Source organism: Drosophila elegans, unplaced genomic scaffold (assembly GCF_018152505.1).
Source record: "Drosophila elegans isolate 14027-0461.03 unplaced genomic scaffold, ASM1815250v1 contig_814, whole genome shotgun sequence".
Classification (NCBI taxonomy): Eukaryota; Metazoa; Arthropoda; class Insecta; order Diptera; family Drosophilidae; genus Drosophila; species Drosophila elegans.
In genome coordinates, this window is record NW_024546167.1 from 3,640,442 (window position 1) to 3,653,509 (window position 13,068).

Here is a 13,068-nt window from a genome sequence, read left to right on the forward strand (position 1 = left end):
GATTTTAATTCCCTTATAACATCTATAATATTTGTTCGATTTGAAAAATTGTTAGTGTTTCGTTAGATATAGACCAAGTAATTCTACAGCTTTTGATCCTTATAAAAAATATTTATTTTATGGGGTCGAAAACCTGTTATTTGGTACATAAATACTTGACATCATTTAATTTAATTTAGTTTTGTTTGTAACTAGGTTTCTATTTTAAAGTTTTTTGCGTTGCAATGTAATAATGTAATATCTTTCTCAAAGTGTATTCATCACTTATATTTCCTCCAATTCCTTTGCAGTGGCCTGGTTCACGTTTGATCCGGTTCTGAGCGGCGGCGCCGGATCGGGCTTAATCTTCAGCAAAAACAACGCCACCGTGAGCGTCGAAGGCTGGGAGCATCGTGTGGCCCTCGGCTCCGTCGGATTCTCCCGCGGCGTCCACTACTGGGAGTTCACCATCGACAACTATACGGCGGACACGGATCCGGCTTTTGGAGTGGCCCGCATCGACGTGGCCCGCAACAAAATGCTGGGTGAGTACTTCACTCCATTCGTTCACCTTTCAGTGGGTTACTGGTTGCGTTTGAAATTCAATTAAAAATTCAGAGCAGGGCAAAAACTTTGATCGAAAATAAAGAGGGAGACCAGAAGTGGAAAATCTGCACAACAAATAGATTCTGGCGTTGACAAAAGATCCAATACGTACGCGGAAAGTTGGCAGCTAATATAGACAGGGATTCCGGGGGCGCTGGGGAACCAAAAACTTTGCCATTTTGCTGCCTCGCAATGCGAAGCCAATAAAATCGAGTGCCAAGTAGGGGGGCGTATTGAAAACTTTTGCCATTTCTTGTTGCATGTGCGTGGAGCGGAAGGCGGGAGGCGGGAGATGGAAGGCGGAACCTCAATGACGAAGGATGAGGGGCTTTCAGTTGCCAGAAGACTGGGACAAACACAAACACAAACAAAGGACCGAACAGAGGCGCCTTGAAGTATGCCTCAGCAAATTGATTGAAAATGTGCGTGGTGAGCGGGTGGTTTCCATGGGCGTCTTGAAGTGCAGACAAAAGTAATTAAAAGTGCGGCACTTAAACTTTTGTCAAATGCAAAAGTTTATTTGAGGCAGCGCATCGCGTTCTTTTTTGTCTTTCCAAGACATCGTATCCTTTTCCTGTGTATCCTTTTCACTTACACAATTTATTTCCCAAGCTGCTCACGCGCCATTTAACACGTGCCCGCCAGCGGACCGATGCATCCCGATATGCTCTCTGAAAACTGAAGTTTTCGAATTAAATTTTCATATGCAAAGCGCTATCGTAACTCCGGCGCAGGTGGCGCCCCCAGCGACTGACATTGACACTAACAGTTGCCATTTGCCAAGTTGTTTTACGACCCTCATGCGTTCCATATCCGCCCACCGACTGCTGCGCTTGTTGCTCCTGCATTTGTCAGTTATAATTCCGCAAGACTGGGACGACAGCGGGGAGCTGACAGGCCGGGGATAGTGCAAGTCGGGGGACTTATCTAGCCAGCCGGAGTTTAAAGTTCGCAACTTCCAGACGAAACTGAGTTCAGGAAGTCGGAGAAACGGAAAGCTGGCACTATTTGCGGTTATTTAAATTCTTAGCAAACTGAGAGTCTTAGTAGAAATCATCAAAGCTTACCAAAGAACTCAAAATATACATTTAATTCGTTATGTACTTTATTGTCAATGCACAAATGAATTTAAAACCCAACGAACCAACAAGTCAACCAAAATAAATATTATGGAAACACATTTTAGCCAGGGATATGCAATGATAATGTATATTAATAGATAGTTAAAGTGACTATTTTGAGGGTCATTCCGTTCATGGCTCGTTTAATGGCACGTTATTTTTAATTGTGCCCCCGAACAGAGCGCAACCTTTTCGCATAAAACCTCGTTTTGGCTGCAATTAATGTATAATTATATCATTCTTTTCAGGCAAGGATGAGAAGTCATTTGCCATGTACATCGACCGTCAGCGATCCTGGTTCCAGCACAATTCGGTGCACGAGCGGCGAGTTGAGGGCGGAATCACCACCGGCAGTACGGTGGGAGTGCTCCTAGATCTGGAGAGGCACACGCTGAGCTTCCTGGTCAACGAGATGCCCCAAGGATCGGTGGCCTTCCGCGATCTCTACGGAGTCTTCTATCCGGCAGTGAGCATCAACAGGGGCGTCACTCTGACCATGCACACGGCCATGGACGCGCCCAAAATGGACTACTTCTAGGGAAGGGCGGTCAGGAGGAGGGGAAGTAGCAAATTGTGTACATAGAGCTTGACATTTGGCAGTTATCGGTGTCTATATAGCATTACCTTAATACGAACAGTTTACTCAGACAGCTTACATATATATGTGTACGTGTAGTTTCGGGCACGGTTCAGCGACATATCTCCATTTAATCGTATCTCTATTCGTAGTAGTAGGCACTGTTTGTAAAACGCTGCGCCAAATCGGAGAGAAATTATTAAAAATAATTGAATACATTTAACGGCAACTCGATGTAAAATATAATAACAAAGCTCTCAATGTTTTCAACACAAAAATAAAGCCAAAAATCAAGCACCGTGCAACAAAAAGTTAAATCGCGAACACCAAAAAAACAAATCTAATTTAAACGCAAGCGAATGAAAAACTAAGGTAAAATCCAATTAGCAATTAGTGTAGCTAAAATCTGCATCTGTATGTCATCACACGTACGTGTGTTAAGGTTAATGTTTATGGGTAAAACAATCGCATTTGTTTGAGGCTAAAATGAAATCAAAATCAGCGTTTTGGGGGAGTTTTTATTTTAAAGACTGAATGAACATGTTTTTTTATAAGTACGATAGGAAAGCACACGGAACAGGAACACAAAAAGGGCCTCATTTAAAAGTGCAAAGTATATCACCAAAATTTTCCAAATTTACCTAAATCTAGAGACATTCAAAACATAAGAGCACTGCAAACGCTGCATTAATAAATGTCCCTAAACACAAAAACCAATTTTAAAGCCCAAAGTTTCGCTTATAAAATTAACTACGCATCGGAATATTAATATTTAATGTATTATTAAGTTCCCTGTAAATATTAATGTACTTTTTTAATAAACATTCGGCTATTCTAGTTTTTTTCTATTTAAGGTGTAACACATAAAATTAAATTCCAATGTATGTACGGACTATTTATACTTTTCAACTTAAGCCTATCTACAGCGAAAACAACAATTAAAGTTAATTACCAGTACTATGCATGTTTAAATATTTATAATAGCAATAATATTAAAATCCAAACAAACCGAAGAGCAAAAAAATGTAATTGCATGAGCAACTACAAGCACACACATAAATGAGTTTATTTAAAAAAAAAAAACGGAAACAAAATAAATATGAAAAAAGGCGTAATAAAATTAAAGCGAATAGTTGTTCTTAAATTAACTGGGTTCGCTTTCAAAGTTAAAAAGGTGAATTTATTTTATGGATTTGCGTAAGTCAATTGCGTAAGTACAGATGGATTACCCCTGAAACCAGGCAATTTGTTTCCCATTTTTAATTAGTGCTTTGCAGAGTGCTCCTACACTCATAAACTTCACTTTCCCCGCTTTTTCCATTTTTTTCCAGCTTTTCACATTAGTGGAAAAGCCTCACGAAAGCATGAGTTCATTGTGCCAATTTCTGAGCGAATTCCAGTGTTTGTTCTGCAGTTTAGCTGTTTCGTTGTTTATTTTTATGCTGGGGACAGCATTTGAAGCGGCAAATGTGTCGCCAACAATATGAATTCTGCAGTGTTGTTTTGGCATTTAGACACCAACACCCGCCAACAGCCCACCACACACTTTCACAATTTACACACTTAACTTTAGCTTAGAAAGCAGCATGTGTCAACTGCCAGAGTCGGCATTCGCAGAATGTTTGGTGCGAGTGTTTTATGGGGGGTCTGCCATTGTTTGGTGTTTGGGTTTGACAAAAGCGAAAATTTTAATGAGCACAGCGCAGAAAAAACCGCCAAAGAAACTTTTGTTTTGTTGTTCTGCTTGGGCCAACATTGTTTGCACTATATATTGTAGTTCTCTGCAAGGGAAACGCATCAAAGTGCAATTTTTATATCCGGGTTGCAGTTGCGAAACTGACAAGGGAAAGCGCTTAGCTGCCCTTCCCCTCCGCATCCGCATTCGCATCCGCATCCGCCGACGGAGACAGGAGACAGGCGACAAGAGATGGAAGACAGGACATGGGACACAGGACTTGCAGCAGCTGCTCCATCGTCCTCGCTTGCTTCATAAATCATAAAAACTTTCGCCGCACGTCGCCGAACAAGAACAACTGCCTGACAAACCGCCATGGCATACTCGCATTTTCCCAGCCACCTCCCTCCCCCGGGAAAACTTGCCCCCGCAAACTAACCAACAGCTGCTAAGTGTTGAGTAAATGTTTTCGCGCCTCGTTGCGCTCTCAAATTCCCAAAACGTTTCCAGTTGTTGGTATTGGTGCGGCTATACGGCGGATGTGGCACGTGATTGCTGCAGTTTTCCCGCTTAAGACCACCCAATTTCATAAATACGGAGAAAAGCTCGGATGGCAAGTTGGATTTTTCAGGCAATATCGGTAAGTACGCCGCAAAAACATATATATAATGCTTCCATGTGGCAGATAATTGTGTGATACTATAGTATAGTTTTCTAAACTAACAAAGTTTTTTTTAAACATTCTTAAATAAAGAAAGCCACTATAAGTCTTTGCATTTATAAGGCAGTATACGCAAATCTCATAATTATGCCAACTCAGACAACTAAAACATATATTTTTATATGTTAAATACTCTAAAATAAGAGGAGGCTGAGAGTGTTGTCTTGTTATCTCTGTAAAAGTTTTTTTCTTATCACAAGGGAATTTAAATTTCCTTACTCTGCTAAGGAAAACGCATCAAAGTTCCATTTTTATATGCGGGCTGCTTTTGAAAAACTGACATGGGACCAACAAAATATATATTTCTGTTATCCCAGCAGGAGCAGAACCTTTTTCAGAAACCAGTAGTACTTTTAATATTTCATTTAAACATCATACAATACATTTAAAGAACCATAAAACCAATCATTTAACATAGCTTTGTAACGCATTTACTTCACGCACAAAAAATAACACTTAATCTAGAGCTCCGAAGTGGGATTGGTAACTGCAACTGCCTCACCTTTTTCCTCTCCATTATCCTCAGGAGTTTTTTCAAGCTGTTCCTCATTTCCTGCAGCACTCCCAGGTTCCTCCTGCTCCTCAACCGGGTTATCATCCGTCGATCGCTCAGTGGTCAACTGCGGCACTTCCTCCTCCACCGATGAGCCTGTGGTCACATCCGTGTGTCCTCCACTGGCCTCCCAGTACTGCAGCACCTGCAGAATCCTGGGCTGAACCGATCGCCTCGAACTAATGCCCCAGTGCATGTCCATGTGGTTCCACTTGCGATACAAATGGTTCTCCACCACGTTGGGCAGTATCTTCGCCAACCGCTGGACATCCTCCACAGCCGCGAGGTTGTCACTGCTGCCGTAGTACAAGGCCACCGGGGCGGTGATCCTCTCCAGGCGATAGTCCGGCGGAGAGCTCTGTCCGTACAGCCGCTGGTTCTCCTTGGGGTCGTAGTCGAACTGACAAAAGCGATCGGAGCTCTGCAGTTGGAGATAGTGGAGGGGCTGTTTGCTGTTACAGCCGCCAGGAATATGGCCAATCACCACCGGAAACATGGTCTGTGAAAGATTACAAACTCAGGTGAAGGAATTTAAGCAGTATATATAATTTATGCCTACCATATTCAGCTCCTCCCGATTTTTTCCCACAATCTGCCAGTAGAAGCGCATGCAGGTCTTCTGCAGACCAGCGGATGCAAAACATTGCTTGAGATAGAGAAAGGAGTGTGGAAATAGCTCGACATTTTCACCGAACACGTTGATTCCCATGCGGGCCATGCCCATAAGGGGCGCCCTTATGTGCTTCATAAAGGCCACCGGAGCCAGGGCACTCATCACATGGATCTTGGCATTGTACTCTGGCCTACTCGAAGCCATCACGAAGAACGATGTGGTTCCCTGCGAGTGGCCGATGTAGCTCAGTTTCTGGTGTCCCGTCTTGGCCAGAACCCCGTCGATCATGGCCGGCAGGTCGTACATCCCGATCTCGTGCCACGAGAAGCTCCAATAGGCCTTGTCCGTATTGCTGTTGAGTTTCGCATGGCCCTTGGAGTAGCGATTGCCCCTGACATTGCCCATCCAGACATCGTACCCGTTGGCGTAGAGAAAGTAGCCCAGGCCACTGTGCGGACCCATCACAATCCACGTGGAAGAGGTGTCCTCCAGGCCATGGACTAGCAGTACTGGCCTTCCACCAGGTCGTGGAATGCGATGCAGGGTCAGGACATACTTATCATCCGTGGTCACCTGGTGGGTTTCCGCTGGGTGCTTGTATTTCTCCAGGAGTTGTATCTGCAAATTACGAGAGTGGGTCTATAGGGACTATATCTATAATAAACATATTCACAGCTCACCGTGCTCAGGTGGGCATCCTCTATCACGCTCGCTGGAAAATTATCCTCTAGATATCCGCATAAAACCAGAGGGCTGTCGAGCGAAAAAGCCCCCAGCACTGCGAGAAACCAGATAGCGTTTCGCATGGCGGTCGATCCGTGACTAAATCGGAACTAGTCCGAGCTCGCTGCCCACTAAAGCACTGTCATTAGTACTTGCTATTGTTTTAGTTTGTATCTCCGCTTATCGTACAATCGAATCGTGGCCAGCTCATTATCGGTTGTTTGTGACAGGTAATGTAGTCAATAACTCCCTCAAATTAAAGCAAATAAAAATATTTAATATGGTGTGTTTTTTTTTTTTATTTTAGCTGGCTCAAGGTCTGGGTACTTACAGTTCCTATTTTTCTGTGTTTAAAAAACACTTTCTTCTCCTTTCTCCAACATATTTCAGGAATGGATACACAACGACAGATTTTTCCTCTGCGGAGTTATAAACTGTTTTTTGAACAATTAAAAATAGGCATATAAAAATGTTTTTAAATAACATGGTCAAAGTTCAATGTGGGCGAACGGTGGCGTTAATTGCTGCGATCCCAACTCGTTTAATAAAAATGAAGGCGAGTTTGATCGCCAGCAAATCATCTGGAACGGCTAGACAGGATAATTATAATGGCTATTAAATCAACTGAACGTACCGACTAAATTTAAAAGCTTTTAAATTTAAACTGCTGCAATGTTTAATAATAATAAGCATATGGTTTTTAAAATACAATAGATAAAAAAGATTCACAAAAAACAGGCAATTACTGTAGTAAACTTTAAATTAAGCTAATCACTGGCAATTAATACTAGTAGGCAATACTTGTATATAAACCAATCAAGATTTAAATCTTTAGAGAAATTAAAAGCATATTATGTGAGAGAACAAAATGGTTTATTAAACTTATGTTAAACCAATGCAAATGTCTTAAAATTATTAAAGTCTTTAGTGTTTGGCTTTTATTAAATAAAAATAAAATTACATTTTAAGGAAAAGAATAATCATAACACAAAAAATACCCTGTTCAAGGCACTTGATCTATTCGGGTACATGCTTATCCTATTGCCCACCGCCGACCAAATCAAAGGGCTCTCCTTTTAATCAGATTTGCGTCGCCACTTCGGAAAGCGTATGATCCTAGAAATGTTTGCCGGCTTAATTGGAAAATTTAATTTTTAATTCACTTGTGGAGTGGACCGTGTCCACTTGCCAAACATTTGAATCGTCCCTTTCATTGCCTACGTCAGCGCATTCTTTTTTCGCAATTGATTGGCAAAAATTGATTTCAGCTTCTGCATAAAATATTTGCCGCTCCTTTATTTGCAGAAACGGCTGTCACGGCGACGACTGGACGACAGGACGACTGACAGGCTGACAAAGCGGCGCGGACGGAGCGGAATCCTTTCGAGTCCTGGGCCGTGTCCGGATTTTCGATTCGGATCCGGCTCCGACTCTGGCTCTGGCTTTGGATTCGATGCCGGGATAGGCCTGATGGGCCGGCCAACGTTTCGACATTTGACAAATAACTTAATTCGGCGTTGTCACCACATGTTGGCAATTCCAGGCGATGGCAGCGGCTGAAAATGGGTGGAGAAGAGGAGGTGGCAGCCCTGGCAACTTGACATCCCATGGCATACGGGCCCATGTGGGCGTGGCGGCTCAGGCGGGCGCTGTGGGGGCAGTGGGCGGGGCTGTGGCTCTGCACAAGTCAGTTGGCAGGATGTTGAAGCTGACGCCTCGGTTTCATGCTCGCTGGGCAAGAACTTCAAGGGACAATGCCTTTGGGAGGCCTTTAAAATTAATTTGCTAGAAGTGTCAATTGGCATATTTTCGTACGAGAAGAGACGCAATAATGGGATGCCTGGATTTATTGGGCATTCTTGATTCTTCATTGAAAAATGTGCCATTTGTTTGCATTTCAGCAAAACAATTGTAGTCACATATGTATCGTTCTGGGCCTAGCTTTTTAATGTAAAAAAAAAAAAAAATGACCTACAAAACAACAGATAGTAGCAAAAGATATACACGCTATGCCAAATGCAAATATACTAAAATAATAAATAATAACTGTAATTATTTTTAAATTAGCCAAATGACTTTTTTATTCCATATTATATAAAGAGGTTAACTAAATGATTTGGCTTCCACATTGGAATAATTTTGTTAAAAAATATTAACAATAAGAAAGCGATAAAATGTTAAATAAAACAATGGATTACATTATTTGGAAAATACTTTGGTGAATTATACAAATCGATCGTATTGTGTTCGATTTTTGCGTCGCTTCATGTCTCCCCAGAAACTTGAGACGCAAATCGTTGCCCTTTTGACCCACTTTTTACAGCCCACAAAATTAGCTGTCAGCTGTGTTACCCAATTTCCTGGTCTCACCTCCATAGGCAGTCCGGCCACAAAGGCGGCTTGCCTAAGTCCCGACGCGTGCCACGACAATTAGCCATTTGCCTGCTCACCAATGGATTTGTGTTATTACGGTGCCAACTGCCAATCACACGACAATCAACAGGCCGAAAGGTTGGTGCAACTTGCATCGCCTGAGCAAAAGGCCAGGAAAGCCGCTTGGACAACAATGAAAACGAGACCAATCAATTGGCCGGGGAGCCCTTAGTGGGAGCTGTGCTGAGACAATGGGAGCACAGCTCTTAGCCTTAAATGCCCAGAGCAACTAGCTGTTTACACTGCGAAGATAGCTTACAGAGCAGCAACTTTTGTTTTTTTATGATGTGAACTGTGAACAAAAATACACAATTTTTATAAAATTTATTCGTGTACCTGTCATTTTTTTACATCTATAAAAATGAAGAAATGTATTTTAAGCAGAAATAAAATAAAAAGGACTAGATTTAAATTTGGCATATTTAAACTAAAAAAAAAAAACGTTTCTGCCTTCTCATATAAAACGAAATATTTTATCTTTCCTTCATTTGAAAGTCTTATTCCCTATTTTAAACTTTCTTTAAATGTGGAGCAAATCTGTTCAAGTGTTTAAGGCTCGAAGCTCGTTAGTGGCAGCATCTGGCGTGGTAGAGATTATGATCAGCATTGTTCGCTTGTCGTGGTCTCACATTAGCTACAGCAGTGTCCCAAATCCCCTCAGCTCCCCTGCCAATGAACCCCTTTATGTTGGCTACGCACGTGACTTTTAATCACGCGCGCATAAAATTTCATGCGAAATCTTTGTCTTGGCTGAAAAGAGCAACTGCTTCCGAGTTTTTGGCTCATTACGGCGCCAGGGAAATAAAAGTGCGTGAAGCCTGAGTGAAAAAGTAGCCGGGCCGAAAAAAAGGTCAGCCTGTGAAACTTTACGACTTTAGCGAAGTTTTTGGACCTGAGCCAGAACAGGACTCCATTCTTTTGGGCAGTCAAAGGAACAACTTCCACTTTAGCAGAGGTTAAAGTCAAGTGTGGGTCAGTCAAGATGGGTCGGCGGTGGCCAAATTGCACTCACTTCGAGACGGCTTCTGGATGTTGCACAGAGAGAAAATAGTACGAAGAGAATTTTATAATATTTAAATATAGGTTACTAAACTTAAAGTCGAACAATTTTGAAATTCCCTTTTTGATATATCAAGGCATTGATTACATTGCAATGGAATGAAATACTTGAATTATAACATGTATTTATTATACCATAACTTATTTTCATCATAAATTTAAAATTTAATGTACAAACAGCTGAAAGGAGTTTGACGAATTTTAAATAATATTTAATTTAATAAATTGCGTCTTTAATAGTACGATTTTTAGTCCTATAGTTAAAATAACATTTCAATAGAAGTAAATTTTAAAAATGAAAATAATCATATCTTTAAAAACAAAAATAAATGTTTTCTGTGCGCTAGACTTGACTCAGAGCCAATTACAATTCGTTTTTTAGCTGTCAGCCCCATTCAACTGCTCCTGGCCACGTCCACTCGCTGTAAAAGGGGAACCCGCCCCCGTTTTGTCTGCGTTATGTAATTACTTTTGTGCACGTGCCGCAGTACATGGATCTGGATCTGCCTTTTAAATTTATTTCTGCAGTGCGACAAGTTCAGGGTCAGAGTCAGTGAATCGCTGCCAGATTCAGACATTTGCCTGAATTTAATATTCAAGTTTCGCCAAATAGCCCTGCATTTGTGCAACAAACAGGCGGTAATAAAACATGAAATTCAAGTTAATTAATTTTAAAATTTAATGCCATTTATAGTTGATTTAACTAAGGGAGTCATCGGGAAGAGAGGCCATAAATTGTTCTCCTGCTCTATGATGTGTCGACTGCATGTTGATTTCTGGCCATAAAAAATTTGCAGCTCTTTCCATTAATTACGTCATTATTTGCGTATTGTCACGGGCCCAGAAATATCTGCAGCCGGCGAGTCCTGGCGAATCCTGGCGCATCTGTGCGGCCGGCCATCAATAAAGTGAACGAGTGATAAAGGATTACAACTGACAGCGGCAATGGCCGCGGAATTGATTAATTTATGGCCAACGAGAAGACTTTCAGATGCAAGGCAAGGCGAGCGTGAAAACAGGATTTCCCACACTGGCCAACAAGTTTCGAGTCGGATGCAAACAGGAAGGACTCGATTTTCCAATAAACATGAACCGATTACCACCAGTTATATCGCATTCTTGTAGCTCAGTTTCACTTTTGAGCTTTGTAAAGATGCATCGTTATTTAATTTAATATGATTCGTAATTTGCAGCCATAAATTAATTGAATTAAGCCCATTTAATGAAAACTTGTTTGTGCGACTAATTGGTCACAAAGGAGAGGGAAAGCATGGAGCTCTTGTCGGCGATTGATTTGGCTTTGATTTGTATGGCTGTCCGAAAAGTATGGGAAAATAAATGATTGAGGCTTTAACAAATAAAAGGAAACATGCTTCTGGACAAGAAATCGTTATTGAAATTTTTCTATATAAATATGTATATTTATATATTTAGTGTTTTTGGAAGTCCAAGCTTAAGCCAACGTGGTAACTTAAATGGATCTCATATTTTATCGTACCTTATACAACAACCAAACGTATTAAGATACCTTCACTTAAAATACCTTTCGATGGAACAAATGCCTTCGAATTAATCCCTTTGAAGGGCCATTATGAAAGTTTCTATAAATATATTACATGACCAACACTTGGCCACTTCGTTATCAATAGCTGACAAGGACTCCATGCTGAGAAGGCAGCAGGAATAATAAATGTAATGTGCTGTAGTCCTTTTCATTACGATAATGAAATATTTCGAGAGCAGTTTATGGGGATTACTTACTCAAATGTGCGAGGCGCATGCAAAAAGCGGATCCTGGAGTCCGGACAACCGTGAAAACACTGCCTCACTGCGGGTGTGGATGTTGGTGCGAATATGGGGTATATACATACGTGTAAGGATAGGCAGCGAGAAAGGACATGCGTGCAAATATAATCGGCGAGGCGAAAGCCGCAACTATAACACGAGCTATAGCGACGGGCACGCCAAGGCAGGGGCATAATTACGGCATTATCACACACCCACATGCAACCTTTCCCCATCACGGGTGCTCGCTCCCTACGGAAAACTAACGATAATCAATTGAGAAATGTTTATAATGAAGTGGCGCAGCCAAAGGGTTCACCACCGCAACGCTAAGCTCTACACTGGAATGTTTTCGCAGACGAAACTTACAGCCTGATTTTAGGGAACTTAATTTCAAATTAAAGAACATACTGTAACCATGATTTAAAAAAAGCTTTAAAAGAAAATCAGTCTTAATTTTATGAAAATATAATTTGAATTATTGAAGATCATCTTTCAATCATTTTGGTACTTTAATATACAAAGGTCAAAATCTCAGAGAATCTGTCCTTAAAAGTGGAAGGCTATTAAAACCTTAAAAATAATTATTCGTTAGTTACAATTTCTGTACAGTAAAAGCCAAAGTATTTGAAAAAGATTAAACAAAAATTAAATTAAACTCTCCAACTTATTTTGCTTTAAAAGACCCTCTCGCCAAAGAAACATAATTCATCACTATTAATGTTTATTTTAAAGTAAAAAATCATTTACTTATAATAGCCGCATAACCAATTGAATTATACCATTTAGGTTTAAAGCTCTATTATTAATTTTATTAATAAAACTAAAAATAGTTATTATTTCTTAGCAAAATCAATACAATTTGAAATTTGCATATCGCTCATAATGATGACGGTCTCTGCTTATCACAAATAATTTTAACATGAGCAGGTTTGATTTTCTTCGGTGTAATTTCCGCGTAATTGTGAATAGCTGGCGGTAAGCACTTCATTTTCCTGGAGTTCCTCTTCAAGTCCCTCCCCCCTCCACCACATTGTTTCAAGGGGCGTGTCGGACAAAAACGCCTAGCCAGCAATCTACTGATAGCGTGTGTGCCCGCCAAACGCTCATTGACCAGCCACCCTGCCCTCTTCCCCACTGCTCCTCTGCCCCTCTGCCCCCTCCTTTTAGCCGCAACCCCGTTTCCCTAACAAATGTGCTAAGTATACGTTGGCCAGAGAGAT

General features: G+C 41.1%; 2 protein-coding genes across 3 annotated transcripts in view; one reads left to right on the plus strand and one right to left on the minus strand.

Annotated features, from left to right (window-relative positions):
- LOC108135346 (E3 ubiquitin-protein ligase TRIM9) overlaps nucleotides 1–3,286 on the plus strand; it is an 83,845-nt gene extending 80,559 nt beyond the window's left edge. For both annotated transcript variants that reach the window (XM_041710179.1, XM_041710180.1), the window contains 2 exons: nucleotides 291–524; nucleotides 1,955–3,286. In XM_041710179.1, the coding sequence (XP_041566113.1) occupies nucleotides 291–524; nucleotides 1,955–2,244 (524 nt within the window). In that variant the 3' untranslated portion in view covers nucleotides 2,245–3,286. The remainder of the gene's footprint in view (nucleotides 1–290; nucleotides 525–1,954) is intronic.
- A 1,723-nt stretch (nucleotides 3,287–5,009) lies between these two features.
- Nucleotides 5,010–6,914, minus strand: LOC108135312 (lipase 1). The gene is made up of 4 exons (XM_017255996.2): nucleotides 6,900–6,914; nucleotides 6,526–6,818; nucleotides 5,792–6,463; nucleotides 5,010–5,731 (listed from the first exon to the last, which is right to left on the minus strand). The coding sequence occupies exons 2-4, from the start codon at nucleotides 6,649–6,651 to the stop codon at nucleotides 5,141–5,143; spliced, it is 1,389 nt and encodes a 462-aa protein (XP_017111485.1). The 5' UTR covers nucleotides 6,652–6,818; nucleotides 6,900–6,914; the 3' UTR covers nucleotides 5,010–5,140.
- Nucleotides 6,915–13,068: the final 6,154 nt, after the last annotated feature.

Coding starts and splice junctions, on each gene's coding strand:
- LOC108135312 (XM_017255996.2), bottom strand. CDS start 6,651: ATGCGAAACGCTATCTGGTTTCTCGCAGTGCTGGGGGCTTTTTCGCTC. Junction 6,464..6,525: donor AGGATGCCCACCTGAGCACG/GTGAGCTGTGAA, acceptor CGTAATTTGCAG/ATACAACTCCTGGAGAAATA. Junction 5,732..5,791: donor ATCGGGAGGAGCTGAATATG/GTAGGCATAAAT, acceptor AATCTTTCACAG/ACCATGTTTCCGGTGGTGAT.